This window comes from Eubalaena glacialis, chromosome 4 (genome assembly GCF_028564815.1).
Source record: "Eubalaena glacialis isolate mEubGla1 chromosome 4, mEubGla1.1.hap2.+ XY, whole genome shotgun sequence".
NCBI classification, from domain to species: Eukaryota; Metazoa; Chordata; class Mammalia; order Artiodactyla; family Balaenidae; genus Eubalaena; species Eubalaena glacialis.
In genome coordinates this window covers 175,342,595-175,362,095 of record NC_083719.1, presented here as the reverse complement: position 1 = coordinate 175,362,095, position 19,501 = coordinate 175,342,595, and the positions used below count along the sequence as shown (strand labels likewise).

Here is a 19,501-nt window from a genome sequence, read left to right as displayed (position 1 = left end):
TCCTCTGAGCAGCAAGGATGGACACTACCTCTGCCTTACTTCTACTGCCATATTCCTGAGGTCTGGGGTGACCACTGTCCTAGTTAACTCGGCGTCCTATCCATTTTAGCATGTGTCCTGGATTTTTCATCTTTTAAACAAAGTTTTAGAATTTTATTAAAAATAGTTTTTAAATGGAATTTTTATTGCTTTTTAATAAACCATTTGTGGTCAAAAATTGTTTAATGTAATTTACTTTTAGCACTCCCTTTTACTTCTCAAGGGCATCTTCATTTGGATATATATATTTTTTTTAATTGATGTATAGTTGATTTACAATGTTGTGTTAGTTTTAGGTATACAGCAAAGTGATTCAGTGTTATATATATAAAACGGCTGAGAAATTTAAATATCATATGATATCACTTACATGTGGAATCTAAAAAAAAACGATGCAAATGAACTTTTTTACAAAACAGAAAAAGACTCACAGACATAGAAAACAAACTTATGGTCACAAAAGGGGAAAGGGGCGGAGGGATAAATTAGGAGTTTGGGATTAATATATACACACTACTATACATAAAATAGGTAAACAACAAGGACCTACTGTACACCACAGGGAACTATACTTGATATCTTGTAATAACCTATAATGGAAAAGAATCTGAAAACGGATATATATATACACATATATATACATAACTGAACCACTTTGCTGTACACTTGAAACTAACACATTGTAAATTAACTATACTTCAATTTTTTAAAAAAGTATAAAAGATTTTTTAACTAAAAGAAAATGCAATGACAGAAACTGTATACAATAAGTTATACTGAAAACAAAGGTGATGAAATACTCAAAACTCATCACTTCCTACTTATTTTCTCACATTTACTATTATCTAGGTTTCTGAGTTTATTCATGACTACTATATCTTCATGGTGAAAATGGTGTACTACTGAGGCATCTCTTCCCAACTCCACATTTGGTGACAGACATCATGTTAGTAGCTTGAAATCAGACATAGTGGAAGTGTTTATACCATGAAAATTGGCAAACACTACAAATCAGGGCTTGATTTATTGTCAGGTTGGTGGCCTCTGTAGACTCCTGGGCTGTATCCAGCCCAATGCCTGTTTTTGTAAAGAGTTTTAAAATTTCATTTTATATATTTTTTATTGAGGTGAAATTCACATAACATAAAATCAACTATGTGAATATAAGTTTTACTGGAATACAGCCACATTCATTTGTTTACAAATTGTCTATGGCTGCTTCTGTGCTATGCATAAAGGCAGAGTTGTGACAGAGACTGTACGGTCTATAAAGCTGAAAATATTTACTATCTGGCCCTTTACAGAAATAGTTCACCAACCCCTGGGGTTTAGACTTTTAAGAAAATGTTGATTATGCAGATTAAACTTACAAGTGTGTCATGCCTGTAGCTGTTACATTAGGAATAGCACAAACGATGAGGAAATATTCTTCCAGTATTTTTTTTTTAAATAAATTTATTTATTTATTTATTTATTTTTGGCTGTGTTGGGTCTTCGTTTCTGTGCGAGGGCTTTCTCCAGCTGTGGCGAGCGGGGGCCGCTCTTCATCGCGGTGCGCGGGCCTCTCACTATTGCGGCCTCTCCCGTTGCGGAGCACAGGCTCCAGACGCACAGGCTCAGTAGTTGTGGCTCACGGGCTTAGTTGCTCCGCGGCATGTGGGATCTTCCCAGACCAGGGCTCGAACCCGTGTCCCCTGCATTAGCAGGCAGATTCTCAACCACTGCACCACCAGGGAAGTCCCTCTTCCAGTATTTGAAAACTCTTTTCTGATTCGCTAAGACATTACTTGACTCATTAACATAAAAATTATCAGTCAACATTCATGTCAGGACTACACTCATAAGCTGATTATAGATACAAAAGTTCAGCAAAAAACAAGGAAAGCAGTCTGTGAGAAACAACTGACTACATCAAATTGACAATAAAGTGTTGTGTTTCATTATTATTTGTAAATTGTCTGCTACCTATCCTTTCTATCAGTATAATTTATAAATTATGTGTGTATAGGCATACTTTTTTTTTCCTGGAGAGCCAGCTTTCAAACATTTATGGGCACACCACTAGAGTAAATTAGAGTTCTTCATTACTTCAAAGTCCTTGAAATAAAGTTTGAATGAAACTAAAATCCACTTGCATTACTGTAATTCAACATTACATATAAGTGAAAAGAGGAAAGAACCTGGATTCTTTAGATACCAACTCTTATAAATTACGGTTTACTAAAAATATCGTTCTAAGTTTTATCATCTCTGCATGCAAACTGAATTTCTCCATGGTGATTATCAAAGTCAAGCAAAAACAAACAGAAAAACCCACCTAACATAAAAAAGTTATGTTCATGGACACAGTGCTCCCTTTTATGAAAATCAATAATGTTACTTGGAAAGTCAACAGAAGTTCAATATTTAATACATTCCCTAACACTTTACTTTTCTCATAACTATACTGAAGAAATGTACTGCTCGTCCCCCCACTCCCACTTCTAGTTTCCCAGTGCCCTGCCTGGATGCCCTATTTCCTATGTGTGCCATGAACACACGTAGTCTGGAGGCAGGCAGTGTGACAGCAGGGAGGGGATGGGGCTCTTTACAGAAGCCTGAAGGAATCTGAGGTCACAGATCTGGGGAGCAGACGTGCACAGTCATGAATGAGGGAGAGGGAAGTATAAACTGAGATGAGAAAGGAAAGAAGGGTCCAAGTCACACAGCACCTGTAGATCATGACAATAAGGAGAGTGGATGTCTATTCTAATCACATGGGATCTTAAGCGAATGATGTGATCTGATATTGGTTTGGAAGGGGCAAGAGGGAAGTGTTCCAAGAGGGTGATGGCCAGGCTTGGACAAGAGATGGAGAATAGAGGATGAAGGGAGAATATACATTTTGGTAGTAGAGCCACCAGGACTTACAGATAGACTGGACGTACTAAGGTGGAGAAAAGCAGGGAGCACGGATGATGCCGGGGCTTTAACAGGGCCACAGTTATGGCCGCACTGACTGCAATGAAAACTCAAGAGTCCTGCACAGGACTTCCCTGGTGGCGCAGTGGTTAAGAATCTGCCTGCCAATGCAGGGAACACGGGTTCGAGCCCTGGTCTGGGATGATCTCACATGCCGTGGAGCAACTAAGCCCGTGCGCCCCAACTACTGAGCCTGTGCTCTAGACCGGTGAGCCACAACTACTGAGCCCACGTGCCATAACTACTGAAGCCCGCACACCTAGAGCCCGTGCTCCGCAACTGGAGAAGCCACCGCGATGAGAAGCCCGAGCACCACAACGAAGAGTAGCCCCTGCTTGCTGCAACTAGAGAATGCCGCGTGCAGCAACAAAGACCCAACGCAGCCATTAATTAATTAATTAGAATAAAATAAATAAATAAAATTTTAAAAAGAGTCCTGCACATCCTCTCTGTCCTAGGAGGCTGGACTCCAGTGCTCTGAGAGCATGAAAAATACGACTGGTGGACTTGACTGGGGTAAAGAGTTGCACACCCCTGCTCTGAATCTCCCAGAAAGGCATGAGAGAGGAAATAATCCTCTCCTCTCCACTGGCTGCAGTACACAGCGGCCCCACGATCCACTCCACATCTGATTGCTCTCAATAGTTCGAGTGCTCTTCAGGCTAAATCAATCTACTTTTATTTTCATTTTTTTACTGTTTAATTGAAAAAACAATGGAGCACAGGAAAAACAAAAACCGTTCCTATTGCCCCAATACAAATGTTTCCCATTTTACCCCAAGTTCTAGTTTTTGTGCCTTTTCTAGTTGTGCAGGGCTGACAAAAAATGCTCCTTTTCTTCACCATGGCAAGGCTTGTCCATTTTTCTACAGAGCCTGCAGGATCATTCTTCACAGCTCTACGCTATTTGACTCTGTGGATACACCATGTTTCCTAAGCCTCTCCCACGCCATTTAATTAATGATATTAAAAATTATTATTAAATAAATATATTCATTAACATTGTTATTAAAAATGACCATGTATCTGTAAATAAATTTCCAAGAGTAAAATGACCTGATCAAAGGATGTGACCATGGCTATGCCTCCTGCCATGTAAATATTTTCCGAAAGGGTGAAGTATGAAGTTGCTCCTGGGTCCTGGAGCAGGGTGCTGTGGGATGAGGTGGGTAGAGTGGGAGATGCTCTAGGAGATATAAAATAGCAACAGGACAGTTTAACGCCGTCTTGATTATCTGCCAACAACATTTTTCCCCCACATATTTGAATATGAGGTGTATTTTCTGATTATTAATCACATCAACATTTCTCTGTCTGGTGATGTCTCTGGGAGCTTGTGATTGTTAGTTCTGAGTAAGTTCTCCAAACCAAAAGAACACTGCTTCCTAAAGGCGATTTCGCGCACACACACAAATCTGTATTCTGATCCCTCCCCTCCCCAGTCTGCAACCACAATACAGAGGGATTCGGAGAAGTTCAGGCAGGTTGTAAACCTGGTTGGGAGTTCCAACCCAAGCACCTCTTCCAAAGTGTGCCTTTCCTTTTACAAGTGTGGGATTTTGTTCTACAACCAATTTCTTCCTGCTTCCCCCTAGGGAGCTTTCAGAAATGTGCAAAATTATGCAATGTTGTCTGGTAACTGCTCACACTAAAAGGAAGACTATCTTTGGCAAAAAATACCATCTGTGAAAACCACAGTTAAATATCTACAAACTCATCCAGGGGAATAACTGCCTCCCCCCGCCAACCCCCAAGAAAAGCAGGGAGGGGACTTATATGTGTTCAGTGTCTACGATGAACCCAGCAACTTCCCTTCAGGCATTATTTAACCCTTCAGTAGGGTAGGGCTTGTCTTCACTTTATAGAGGACAGCAAGTCTGACAGATTGTCAGCAATATTTGATGTGATTTGTCCAAGGACAAACATCTCAGAAACAGAGCTATATAGATTTGAACTCCGAAACCCTTGCATATGAAATACTTTTCTTCCTCCCTTCCTCCCTCCCTCCCTCCCTCTCCTCCTCCCTCCCTTTCTTTCTGGCCATCCGTTTGTCTTTTTCATTTGGGGGGAGGCTCAGAGGATTTCGCATTCACCAACCTGTACTTAAGAAATGAGAAGAAGCCTTTCTTCTCCATGAGACAAGACCTCATGAATGGAGCTGACATGGCTCAGGGGGCCCAGAGATATCAGAGAAACCAGGCTGTGTGACAGGGGAGGGGTCAAGACTTGAGGGTCGCTGGGAGGGGACAGGGGCCAGGGGCCGTACTCTGCACCCCCATGCTACCCAACTCCCCATGTGGAAAAACACAGCACAGGCCCCAACTCTTACCCAAAGCACAAGCGATGAGGCCCTGGAAGCACGCCGTCCAATTCAGGTAGGCATTAAAATTAAATAGAAATTTTAAAGTGAATTCCTTGGTGTACCACCCACGCATTAGGTGCTCACTAGCCACATGTGGCTGTGGCTACCATACAGAACAGTGCAGAGACCATCTCCATCAGCAGCAGTGCTCAGCCAGGAAGGAAAGAGCTCGGCAGGGATTTTCGCAGTCCCCTCTGCTCCCTGCAGTGGGCGCAATGTTGCCTCCTAAGAAAAGCAAAGGCTCTGAGGTCAGCTGTGTGGTGGCCAGCTACTTACCCTGGCTAAACCTTAGACTCATCTATTAAATGGTATAATACCTGGCACAGAATGAGCATATGATAAGAGTTGCTCCTGTCCTCCTGTTTCTGTTATGGTCCAAAGATAAAGTCCTTACAAAGAAATAACCCTTATAAAGATGATGCCAAAAGACACTGAACACTTGATTTGTTAAGTAGGGTTGCTCATTAGATTGAATGAGATCCAGTCCCTCCATGCTGAACTCCACCTGCAGGTCTATTACCCACTAATAGGATTAAAATCCACTCTCTGCTCCTTCCAGCTGCAAGGCCTCAGGTAAGGACAACCTCCCTCACTCTTTTCCTCATCTTTAACAGAGAAACAGTATCAGCTCCCTCACCTAGGTGACTAAACCAAGCCAGACACTGCACCAGGCACCTAACATGCTCAGCCCCTTAGGATGACACCACCAGGTGATGGCACCAAGAGCCACATATCACAGATAAAGACACTGAGGCCCGGAGACACTAAGTGATTCACCCCGAGGCCACTCAGGTGGAAGCAACCAAGTAGGACCCGGAGCTGCTGCTCTCACAGAACAGCTGGGGTTCAGGGTTCAGAACCCTCTTTTAGGGGGAGTCCAGGCCTGGCCCGAAGGAGGGAGGAGGCATGTGCACTCCTGGGGGGGCTGGGCCTGAGGGATTCGTCACACCACAGAGGGGGGCTAGGCAAGTGCTGCAAAACCTGTAGCTGCCCACCTCCCCCACTTCCTGCGTCCTGTCTCCAGCCTCTAGAATCTCGACTCCCTAAAACTGAGTGACACACACAGGACAGGCTCAATGCCTGAGTGCTGACCATGCCACTATGGCTCCAAGGGAACTGACGCACCACAGGAGGACTCCAAAGGGCTGAAGTCTGGAGAGGGCCAAGCAGCCATCACAGGAGGGGGGCATCCTCCAGGGAACCAGCCATCCCAACCCCAATACTAGTAAGCCAAGCAGCTGCCCTGCCCAGTCCCCACCAAACTTGAACTCTTTCTTACCCCGAACCCAGCTTGGTCCTCCCACATTAGGCACTGCTTGCGCTTACCCACAGCTTGAAATCAGAGATGGATCCACAATAAACTGGTCATTGGCCCTAACAGAATGAACTATGCACCAGCAAAAGAACGGGGTAGGGCGGACACAGGCATGTCAGACAAGTTAAAGGTGAGCAAGATCAGACCAGGATGCCAGAACAGTCAGAAGACAGTGCTCCTGGGACAGCTGGCACTGGGCTTGTTGGGAAAGGCATGCTGGACCTGGAGCCCAGAGACGCAGGTAGGAAGGGAAGGAAGGAGGGAGAATAGAGGGAGGGCAGACCACCCAGGTGGGGGTGTAACAGCGGGTCAGGAGCTGATGAGCAGCTGAGTGTGGCTGGAGCAGGGGAGGAGAGAGGATGCCTGAGCCAGAGGCTGGGGCATAATGTGCTCAGCTGACTCTCCTGGTTGCAAGTGACAGAAAAGCCAGTTCAAATGGGCTTCATCAAGAAAAGAAGCCATTGACTCACCTAGCGCCAGCTGGGCCCAGGCAACTTATTCCTCCCCATCCCTCTGGGCCCAGGCAACTTATTCCTCCCCATCCCTCTGGGCCAGTCTCACTCCTGGGCAGGCTGTCCCTAGGCAGCAGACCCTAGCAGCAACCTGCTCACATCCTTCCCCATTCAAGTCTCCTCCAACTACTCCAGCAGAGCACTAAAACCTTCAGATGGCCACAGGTCCATCCCTGAACCAATCACTGGCCAGGAAGACGCAGCCCCATGATTGGCTAGACCCCAATCACTAAGCATCCAATGGGCATGGACCAGAGGGAGGGAGGGGGAAGTAGGGGATGGGAGCTGGGTGAGCCGCGCACCAACAAGTTTGTTCGCTACCATGCATGCATCAACATCCAAGGTGCTTCAGGCCAGGGACCACATCCTACTCTCAACAGCTTTCCTAAGCAGTGTATGTACATCCTCCTGCGAAAATTAAGGCTACAAACCTAACCTCTTCCAAAGCTACATGGTGAACAGCAGAGTCAAGATTCCAACTCAGTTCTGCTCAACTCTAAAGCCCAAGTTTCCCACCCGGAGAAAGACTGTCTTCTTCACTATGTCACCTACAGAGCTCACACGTTACCCAGTCAGCCACATGGCCCCAACAGAGGGGGTGAAACATCCCAGTCTGTTTTTGGACACTCACTCTGGGGCCGGCACAGAGGCAAGATCAGGACACAGGAGACTGGCTGGGAAGCAGCTACATCTCCCTAGTGATCCTGCTTGTAGGAATGGGGCAACCAAGGGAGGCGGCCAGCTGAGCAGTGGGTTGTGGCACCACCAACCAACAGCACAGCATGCCAAGGGCAGCAGTGAGCTGGACTGCAAGGGCCCAGGCACTGCTGGAAGCCATGGTGAGAATACCTGGGGAAAGTCTTAAAGGCCAGACAGGGGTCCCCAAAGCAAAGCCAAAATACTCAAGGGGAAGGAGGCACCGTGGGCATGAGGTTTGGAGAGAGCGGAAAGGCCAGTGCAGTAAGGTACAGGGAGCCAGGGGACAATGGGAACCGCTCAGTGTTAGGCCTCAGGCTTGCTTCGTTCCCAAGGAGATGCATTCAGCACTGACCCTGAGGCAGGCCACTGAGGACAGCACGATGACCCAGGGAGACAGCCTGGAGGGACAAGCATAAGGGCATCCTCATGCCCAAGGTTGTTGGCTCATCTTACAAAGCAGAAGATGCCACTTCCTATTTCCCCAACTTGGGGGAGCCCACCACCAACAGTACAGAAAACCATGCCCACTGTACTGACACAGGAGCATCATCCCCAGGGCAACACGCAGATTCCTGCTCCCCTAACTCTGAGTGGGGCTGACAAGCAGGTTCACCAGAAACCCTAAGACAGTCCCCACCTCCCCGCCCCAGACCTCACTGTTTTTGTCCTGCCACATGGGAGGGCTATAGCAGTCTAGGGACACCTACTGCTTCTGTCTGCACAACAGACTCTGCTTCTTCTGCAAGCTCCTCCCTGACTTCTTGAGGGCACTGCCATTTTCTTACAAAGCCCCCTTCACCCCACCCCCAAGCCAAGCTGGAGTGATTCTCCAGGAGTTTTCAAACTGCAAGCAAGTCAGTGAATCCATTTTTGATCATGTCCTAGCTTTCAAGAGTTCAAATCCCAGAGCTGTTACATTTCCCGCCATGTGGAAGAAGTCTGTCCACAAGACACACAGACACACACAATGCTGACGACAAAAAAAAAAAAACAGAACAGTTTCCCTCTCGGTTCTCCCACTCCAATTTCAATCCCAAACAGTACTTTGACTCAGTGGTGAGAGGAGAAAGGTTACAAGCGAATGCAGGATGAGCTCACAACACCTGGGAGGGTGATACTTTTGCCCTTTGGTGAGAAGTGAGGCTCCTGCACTCAGTGGAAGCTTTGGCCTGTTGACCAACCTTCAAAGGGAGAACTTTAAATGCTTAAGAATAAGAAGCTCCTTTAAAATAGAAGTGAAAGTGAAATAACCATTCACAAACCTCCTCGCCCCCAGACACGCCTAAAATGTAACATGTGGCCCACATCTGCCACTGCCAGGCTGCCAGCATCCAGCAAAGGGAGAACAGACATCACCAATTTCGGGTGCTTGCCTAGAGCCCCCCAGATTGGAAGGGAAAAATGGAGGGACATGAAAGATCACCTGACCCAATGCATTTCAGTTAACCTAAGGGAAAGAAATGCAGGTACCAGTTTCTGGTAAGCGGGGGCGGGGGGGGGGGGGGGGGAGGGACGACGACGACGACGGGACGGGGGGCGGGGGGGGACAGACAAGAGGAAATGGGCAAGACAATCAGCTCAGACCAGACCTCCGAGTAATCATCTATGCCTCTGAGCCCGAGAGAACAGAAGTCTGGAGAACTCAGCTCCTGCCTGGGTCACAGGCACTGTCTCCTTCCACCCAGGCTCATCCAGGCAGTTACTGCAGCATCAGGAGAGGTGATGGGGACAGGAGAAACAGCAGTGCTATGGTGAGGCTCTCCCGGACTCCTAAAGGGCTCCTTAGCCCAGGATAGGGTCAGAAGCTGCAACCTAGCACCTGCACTAAGACAAGGTACCCAAGTGTGACTACAGGCAAATCAGAGTCTGCAGTTCAACCAGAAGGAGTGGGTACTTAGAACCCTGGCTGTGATCTGACGCCATCCAAACAATCCCGTTGCTTATGCCAGACCTCATATTTCAGTTACATCCATTCTGTCATCTGGACCCAAGTCTCCCAGGCCTAGCATTGACACCCAACTATTTGAAGGCGCCCAACTATTTGAAGGTGTTATCATATCAAAGAGGTGACTAAACCAGCACTCACTCAGGGGTCACTGCCAGCCCACTCCCCACCCCATTCTCCCATTAACAGGACCTAATGTTTCTTGGGGGCACACCCTCTACTCTGGGTCAGTCTGGATGGAACTAACACCATGCCCAGATTCAGGGGTGAACCAACGAACACAGCCTGCTATTTCAATCAAAGTCCAGAGAAGGCACCGGGAAATGTCTGCTGGGCCTTCTGGGAAAGAGGTGACTTCTCTTTCTGCCCCTGGATAATGGTCAGGGAGGGTGAATCCCAAAGCTTCAGGGGCTGGGGAGAAGACACCCACTATGCAAAGGCAACACAACAAAAAGCAAAACAGAGAGAGGGAGTAAAGCCAGGTCGTCACCTGAGAAGAGACCCATTTCTGGGCCTTTAAGTAACACAAGCCAATGAGCCCCTCTGCGTTTAAGCTCCTGTCATGAGCGCAGTGCCACCCTCCCTCTGGGGAAAAGGGGTTAAAAGAATTAGTAAAGGTGCTCTGCCTGCAACTATCTAACTGAACACTTGAAGGAAACAATGTGAAACAATGAGCAGAAAGGGTAAACTCTTCCTAGTTTATATACCTACACGTCAGTGTCACTCACCCCCAACCCTCGCAGCACTAAAAAGCTAGCTTGCCAACTATTTGTCTGGCACAGATGCAAGGTGCACCAAGGGGGTAAAAAAAAGTTGGGAAGTGTTTACTGGAAGTGGCTTTCAGGAGGACTGGCTTCAAGAAGGAGGACACAGGTAGCTACCTTGAGGATCACCCAGGGGAAAGCGGACGTGGCCACCACCCCACGACCCAACCCAAGCTAGGCCAGGGACCTGATGGAAAGAGGGGTCAAGAGAGCTAAGGTGGGGGCTTCCCTGGTGGCACAGTGGTTGAGAATCTGCCTGCCAATGCAGGGGACACGGGTTCGAGCCCTGGTCTGGGAAGATCCCACATGCCGCGGAGCAACTGGGCCCGTGAGCCACAACTACTGAGCCTGCGCGTCTGGAGCCTGTGCTCCGCAACAAGAGAGGCCGCGATAGTGAGAGGCCCGCGCACCATGATGAAGAGCGGCCCCCGCTTGCCGCAACTAGAGAAAGCCCTCGCACAGAAACGAAGACCCAACACAGCCATAAATAAATAAATAAATAAATAAATCGTAAATCTTATTTTAAAAAAACAAAAACAAACAAAACAGAGCTTCCTCCCCTTGCCTGCTGAGTCTGAGTCTCTGGGATGGGGTTCAGATATCTATTTAAAAAAAAAAAAAAAAAGGAGCGAGCTAAGGTGGAATAGGGGAGGCGGGAATATCCAAGTAAGGCATCAAGGGGACAAGGAGAACCAGCCCCCAGGTGTGTGCAAGCAGAGCTGCAGCCAGCTTGTGGGGCCAGGCGCCATGCGGAGCCAAATCTGACCAGACTGTGGGTAAGGGAAGGATCTGAAGGTACAAGCAGGACAGCGGGGCCACCGGCACCTGGAGGAGGGCTGCCAGGCCACCAATGGCCTCTCAGTGCGAGCCACGGTCATGTGCAGCTGAGTTCTCCGTCAGTAACTCACCTGACTGCTGACGTCTGCACCACAGAACCCCCCATCACAGAGCCAAGGCCAGCCACCTACAAAATCACTTTGTGCACACAGTGGACAAGTGACTAGAGTCTCCACAGCAGCCATGAGGCTGACCCACCACAGGGTGTGGCCTGGAGAAAGCATCACCCATTTTTTGGCCCTTGACGAATGAAACTCGGGAGAGGGGGGTGTCCAGGAAGGGTCTGATTTGTCACACGACCAAAAAAGGACACAGGGTCCCAAGGTAGCATTTGAACAGTGTCTCCAGGGATCACAGACAGCCAGTGAATCTAAGATCAAGAGCCACCTTCTCTGTCAGGGGTGAAAAATGCCAGCCAAGAAACAAAAAGGAAAAAACACTTCACACCTTTTCCTCAGCCAGCTCAAGAGAAAGCAAAAAGTATTTCAGGTACAACTTTCCTCTAGGACAAGCATAACAACATTGTAGAGATGAATCCAGCATAAGGATCCAAATCCAGGCAGGAGAGTGGAATGCCTGCCTTGTACCCACTGCCCTCTCTCGAGTGACATGGGAGGCAGCAGCAGGTGGCTAAGGACTGGGTGGGTAGGTTCCAACCCTAGTGTCATCCCTTCTAGCTGTGTGTCCACTGAGCCTCAGTTTCTGCACTGGTACCTGCCTCCCAGGGTTGCTGTACAGATTAAAGGTGAAAAGTGCTGGCACCTCATACCTGCTCAGTAAGTGCTGACAGCCAATTCTGAAGACCAGCCCTTTTCACAGGAAGATCAACAAGCATCTGAGCACCCACTTGCTGAAGAAGTTCTGGATACCTGGGGAGTAACTCATGCTCTGCCAGCAAGGAGCTTGCAATCCCATGGAAAAAGAGTTCAACAAGACCTATACTCAGCAGGAATGTAGGATTTTTAAGTTATGTACAGTGCCGGAAGGAGACTTTCTTGGATTAAAGCAGGAAAGGTTTCTGGAAAAGGGAGAGCAGTAGGGACGACAGGAGGCCCCATCCAGAGGCAGTACAAAGGGTTCAATCCTAGGTGTCACACACATACAAGTAAAGTCGGCTTCCAGGTTTAAGTAGATGCTGTTTTGACAACAAGCTGTAACTTCATTTCAAAACATTACTGGATTAGGAGTAGCTTCTGTCCTTGAGTTTTCTCCAAAAACAAAAACAAAAACAAAAAAACAGCTACTCAAAGTACACCTGCCATTATGTGGAAGTTCCTGAATGTTTCTGATCATAAGAATGGATCCTGACACCCAAAAAGGTTAGGACCCAGTAGGCTAGAAGATTTTAAGGGGGGAAAGGTGGTAGGATATGGGAAGGAAATGGAAATGCAAAACTTAACGTTTAAAAACACTTCACATTTAAGGTTAACCTCAGAAGATGCGCTGGAGTTCAACTTTCATGCTGGGCACTGCTTATGTAGGAGGTGGGACACTGTTGTTAAGCCCACCAGCTTCTGAGCCAACCAGCACTGGGTTTGGGCCCAGAGCTTTCCCATATCCACCTCTGTGACAATGGACAGATCACTTAACCTCTGCTCTCCCCTAAAATGAAGATGGAGCATCCACTTGCAAGAGTGGTTCAGAGAACCACCAAGGATGCAAAGCACTCTACACAATACCTGGTATATAGTAAGTGCTCAGTAAACAGCAGCTCTTCATTTTATAGCCTCCAATGGATCAATCCAGGAAACTTGCAGTCCCAGGAGCACTGGAAGGCTTTTAACCCCAGCTGCCTGGAAGTGGCACATCACCTGACACGACCCTTCTTTTTAGCAGCCTCCATATACAATCACAGAACCTCCAGGAACTCACAGGTCAAGAATCTGAGGGCCCAGATAGAGGGCCCAGTCCTGTCTGCACGCCCATCTGGCATGGTGGCCCTGGACTCTCGAGCCAGCTCTGATGATAATCAAGAGCTCCCCCGAGTGCAACAGCACCTACCTCCCAGGAACTCCTGCCTTCCGAGTCCTAGGTTTGCCTCCGGAAGCCACACAGAGCCTACCTAACCCCAGTACTGGAAACGAGCCCCCAGGCCCTTCACAGAGCCTGACACCTGCCCACTTCCCATCCCATTGCTGAGAGGGCAAACTGTTCAAGGATTTGCTACCAACTCCTCCAAACTCTCCATTCCCCTCAGGTCAGAGACAAACCAAGAACTGACTTCCTTTTCCTTCTCAAAACTCAAATGATGGAAAAAAATGATGATTCTAGAAAGCCATTTCACTCTCTTAAGAATTCTGAACTATCTCTGAATAAGACACATGAACTGTTCCACTTGGATCTAAGAGCTGTAGCCCTGTAAGGCTGCCCCACCCCAGACCATCCGTGTGCACACTCTATGCCTGCTCCAGGTCCCTGGAGGGTTGCAGCTGGGCATCCCCAGGTCTGCACCCTCCATATCCAGCACCATAAATGCTTGCTAGAAATGTTTATTCAACTGCTGAGCCACCTTTTCCAGTTTTACCATATTTCTCCATAAACAGTGTGCATCAGTTGGTGATTGAAACGTAAGTGTACTGCCTCCCAAAACCTGGAATTCATTCAGAGAGTACTTTTAAACACAGCATGCGGAATATTGGTAGGCCCTCCTTATTCAGGAAATGCTCTCCAGTTCATGGAATCCCTGTGTCAATACTTGCTCAGCGCTACTCATGTGCCTGGAGAGTGAAAAGGAGCAGTTTGAGAAGGGGCTCTGAGCGTGGGCACTCACAAGGCTGGACTGAAAATGCGCTGCCTATGCAGCCGGCCACCGAGCCACAAACTCAGTCACCCAATCCGACAACCAGCTAGTGGGCCCCAAAGGGACCAGGCGGACTCAGGCCAGAGCCACCACCAGGAATAAAAAGAAAAAGCACGACTTCTACTGAGAGACAGAGCCCCCAGCTTCCAGAAGGCAGTTTACAGTGGGGGGATGGGCAGGAGACCCCCTGAGGCAGTCACCTAGAGGTCGGGCTGGGTAAAATCAGTTCTGGATGAACCAGAACTCCGTCTGAGAAGACACTCACATGGACACCAAAACTGAGGCAAAGTAAATACAGCTCTCCTCCTTCACCTAACTCCACGCTTGGCACCCCTGAGGGCATGTCCTGCCACACGAAGCTGCATCATGAGCCCGGGTGACCATGGTGCCTGTTTATATCTGTATCAGGACAAAAACCCCTTCCCATAAGCTGATCTTGGACTGTCCCCCTAGGCCTCTGTGACCTCCAGCCAGGACAACATACCCTGACGAGAGCCGCCTCTGAGGACCTCCATGAAGACCGAATGTAAAGTCCACCTTCTTCTGAGGGAGAGAGTGAATCACAACAAGGTCTTACACCTGCTTCACAACCAACACTGTTACCTGCCTACTTCCCAAAGTCATAAAATGCCACACTGCTGTCCTCACACATCCTGGCCCCGACGTAAAGGAGCAAAGACAGGAAGGTTACTGAATGTGGGCAACCAGTGTGATCAGGAAGAGTCCACATGTTTAGATTTCATATCTTCTAATATACTAATGAGAATCAGAACTAATAGTCTTCCATTTTAGAACTTATAAGATTCCTCTTTTCTGCAGGATCAATGGCATTTTAAATTAACATCAAAAGTGCTGTAATCTTGAAGCAGAAAAGGAAGCTGGAACACAAGACTCATGAAAAGTTCCACATCAGCTGGCAGTTGCCACACCACAGTGTGGTCTGGCCCAGGATTCTGTGTCCCTGACAGAAACCTTAAGATGTTTCCGGGACAGGCTGTCTAATGTCATCAACCTGTAAGATCTATCACAGGTAAATCGAACCCAAGTTGTAATCTCATATAAACTTGTGTGGGAGAGAAGAGGCTCCCACATCTTTTCTTACCAGCTCAAGAACGCTGCCTTCTTGGCCTCTTCTGAAGCTGCCTCTCCATGTTTGAGAGCAGTTTGGTGGCGTTTAAAGTTGGAAACACTATCATTTAATGACTTTGGCTAAGTCCCTCCCTAACTTTAGGGCAGTCACCTCACATTAAGTCAGTAGGAAACAAAGGCATCTTGTCCTCTCCTGGCCATGGGAGACACTCACTATACAGTACTGTCATGATGTCGGCTTCTGCGCCTGCAGAAAGGGGAGACTGGCTACTCACCCCACCTCCCTTTATAGGCTGTTGAGAGAAAGCAGGAGACTCTGCTGCACAAAGTCAGGTAAAGCACACATCTCTGTGTAGAAGTGTGTTAGTGTTTGTTATTCAGAAAATTCACACAATGTACCTTGCATTAAAAGAAAAAACTTCTAGAACAACAATTCATGTTAGCCTCTGCTGCGCCTTCCAGAATCTGAACCTGGATCTGGAAGGAGCTTTATGGGGCAAATACACCAGTTCCCAATCCCACTTTGCAGATGAGGAACCTGCAGTCCAGTGAAGCTAAGTGGTATCTTAACCTTCAAATTCCTAGGTGGGAAAATTATCCTTCCCGTGTGTCTCTCTGCAGAGGCCCCTTGGTCACCTCCCCTTGGCACCTGAAGTCTGTAGAACAGTGAAGAAGAAAAGTAGTTCCTGAGGTTTCCTGCTGGAGAGCCCAAGAAGGAGTCTAGGGTTCAGTCAGTTTAGCCAGCACTTAGAAAGTACACCTAACACTTCTGCTCTAGACAGAGAAGACAAAGCCTGAACTCTGGTGAAACAATGAGTGTCCGATACAAACGGGAACCTAATCATTTGCTGATGAGATTATGCTTGGGTGGACTGACTCTGATTTCTGGGCAGGAGTAAGACAGTCCTCAACTTTATCCATAACAAAACAAGATTAAGCTGGAACAAAGGCACACAGTGCACTTAAGAAAGATTTTCAACACCCTGGGCTGCCATACACAAGAAGAGTAAGGCTTCGACTGTTCTGAAAAACCGTTAGTTGCTTTTTGAAAACGAGTGTACAGAATTTACTTTATTACTGAGTTGAGAGAAATTATTAACTCAGAGCCTGATGCTATAGATATTCAAATACTCCAGAGGCTAGAATATAGAGCAAAGAAACAACTTTCCTCTTAAGAACTCCTTTGTCAGGGAGATGGTCAGAAAGTGGTACTTTGTTACTTCCCTAAGTTTTCAGATACTTGTGGATATTAGGTCAGCTGCCTGACATTGAGTTTTCAAGCAAAAGCTAAGTTTGTTAGCATACTTGCATGCCCATAAAGGTAAGCATTACGTGACACAATTCTCTGTCGCTTCTCTCAGAAGAGGTTTAATTTTAGTGTTGGCTCTTCAACACTGTCCCCATTTTTATTTTCCAGGAGCATCTTAAATATGTGTCAACTAACTATGCAGAAGTGGAGTTCCTACTTGGGCAAGGCAGAAGAGAACAGCTGTGTGCTGGCACCGCCTGGTTGGAGCCACCTAACTCTCACCTGAGCCCAGGTCAATCAAGAGAAACTGCAGAAATACGGTCACATCATCTCTGCCAGCAACCTATCCCTCCACGGCTCTGAGTTTCTATATGGGGTTTGCTCCAAGCCACACTCCTGTCAAACAGCTTATAACAATACTCAGGGATGTCACTGACAACAGCAGCATTTAAAGGTGGCACTTTCTCACCACTCATATTCAGAGACAATTTCCCAATTTCGTCCACCACACTTATATTAGTAGGACTCTACACACACCTATCACAAGAGTCCCCCCAAATAAGCCACGTGAAATGTGCATTCCATGACACGTAACACAACCGTGGGCTTGGCTTCTCTTCCTCCTGTACTCCTAGGAACCCTTTAGATTAGAGCCTTACACAACACTGGAACCCCTGAGGTCACTGCCCCACCTAATCTACAACATGGTGACTGCCCGTTAAAGCGCCTCCTGATCCCAAAGCTCTCCTAGGTGGCGTTAAGGATCAGTGCTAATATCTCAGCAACCTTTCAGACTCTCCGGAAGGCAAACAAGCACATGGAATTCAAGAAATTACACTCTGACTGATGCAAAAGTCACCAAGGCTACATTTTTCAAGTCATTTGTTTTATCCTCTAATATTTCAGTCTTGGGAATTGCTGCAGCACCCGTTTCTGCAAAAATTCTGCAAGGTTTTATATAGCTTGTGCCTACTCCACCCCCAAAGTCATAACAAAAATGTATACAATATTTCTTAAAGACAATTACCACCAAGTCTATCTTAATGGGGTCTGAAGACCAGGAATGACAGAATTACTTATGATACAGAAATCAGAGTCTTACAAAAATAACTCTATTTCTGCCAGAATTGTACAATCCAACATGAATTATTCCCAAAATGCTAGGCTAAAGCCTACTGCTAAAAGTAATCAGCCAAACTCACGTAAAGGAAAAGCAAAAGCCCCCATAGTGACAGAAACCTAAGTTACCTAGCCAAGCCCAAGATGGTTTATTTCTTCCATCCCCAGCACATTAAAAAGTGGTTTCAATGGCCACTTCCTGGTCTCCCAGGAAATGCAGGGGCTCACTTCATACTTGGATGCTACTACATCTTCCCATTGCTGAACTGCTCCTGCCACAGGGGGAAATGACCCCTATGGCCGTAAACCACTCATAAAAAATATGAGAACGCGATGAGTCTTTCCCTACACACACGGAGGGGGGCAGGGGAGATCCCTCCACAAACAGTAGCCTCCGTGGAGGAGCACCTGAGAAAGCGACACCCTGGGGTTAACCCTGATGGCCTAGGTCACAAACCAACAAGCTAGGACCCCAGGTAGGGCGTAGACAGCCAGCGGAGGGCTCTGGGTGGAATGGGAGAGCAAACAATCACCTTTAATTCACTACCAAAAAGCGGGGCTCTGGCTTGGTCTGAGACGCAATGAGTACTTAGGCCCAGAAAGGTAACAGAAAGAATCCCACTCTCCACAATATCATCTTCCGCCGGCAGGGACCCCAAGAGAGACCCGGCAAAAGCATGCCCACTCTCAGAACCAAAAGGGACTCTCCTAGCCCCCTAGGCACCCGGCTAGGTGCAAAGCAGGCCAGGGGGGTTCCCTCCGAAGCCAGAAAGGTGCTTCCAGACGGGAGGAAAGAGAAAGAGGACTTAACCGATTACCCAGAAGACCGAGACACCGCCGGCACCGGCTCCCCGAGTCATACCCCGGACACCAGTTGCTCCACAGCCTTTCCCCCTCCCCTCCCCCCCGCCGGGAGGGCTTCCCGGGGGTCGCGGGTCCCCCGGGAAGGGCGAGGCGGGTGAGCTCCGTCAGGAGCAGCAAGGGTCGTAGAGCTGGACCGGGAGAGGAGAAAAAGCTCTGGTCTCAGCTCCCATCTGCTCCCTCCGCCCAGGCCGCACGAAAGCCTCGGCCTCACGTACCGAGCGCCGCCGGGCTGCCCGACCAGCCCCCGGCCCGGGCCCGGGGGGCGAGAGGCCGGGATGGCAGCGGCCCTCGGGGGCAGGTGGGTGTCCGGTGGGTCCCCCGGAGCCCTGCGGGCGAGGGGCACTATGGAGGGGGAGGGTACAGGGCCCACGCGGCCTCCACCCCAGCCCGTGTGGTGAACACTTACGTTGCTCTGGGGGTCGATGGCCTGCAGCAGCCGGTCCCTGATCTGCTGCGGAGACGGCGGAGCCGCTGTCATTGCCTGGGCGAGGCGGGGGGGGAGCGGCCGGGCCAGCGGGCGGGCGGGCTGAGGCGGGGGACGGGGGTCACTCACTCGCCTGCCTCCGGGAGCGGAGCCTCATGTTCCCCGCGGCACCGGGGGAAGTGGGGGCGCGCGGGGTGGCGGAGAGGGGAGCCGGGGCCGGGGCTCAGGCCCGGGGCGCCGCCGCCACCAGAGGAGGAGGAGGAGCCGCCGGAGCCGTCGCCGCTGCTGCCGCCGCCGCCTCGAGAACCAAACTCCAGTGAGCTGCCCCCGCGCGGAGCACTCTGGGTAACCCGCGCCGCACGCAGCGTCGGCACCACGCTGAGGAGGTTGGGAGATGGGGCAGGCAGAGACGCCAAACTTGGGCGGGGCCACACGCAGGCCCCGCCCCACGCCTCTACGCATGCGCGCGCAGGCGCATTGTCCCCGCCCGGCCAAAGGGGCCGTTGGGAGGCGGTTGGGCAG

The 19,501-nt window shown here is 48.8% G+C and overlaps 1 protein-coding gene across 1 annotated transcript in view; it reads right to left on the bottom strand.

Moving 5' to 3' along the window:
• Positions 1-19,280, bottom strand: part of MED26 (mediator complex subunit 26) — a 38,637-nt gene extending 19,357 nt beyond the window's left edge. Inside the window, exon 1 of the mRNA XM_061188687.1 lies at positions 18,962-19,280. Within this exon, the coding sequence (XP_061044670.1) occupies positions 18,962-19,033 (72 nt within the window). The 5' untranslated portion in view covers positions 19,034-19,280. The remainder of the gene's footprint in view (positions 1-18,961) is intronic.
• Between the last annotated feature and the right edge of the window lie 221 nt (positions 19,281-19,501).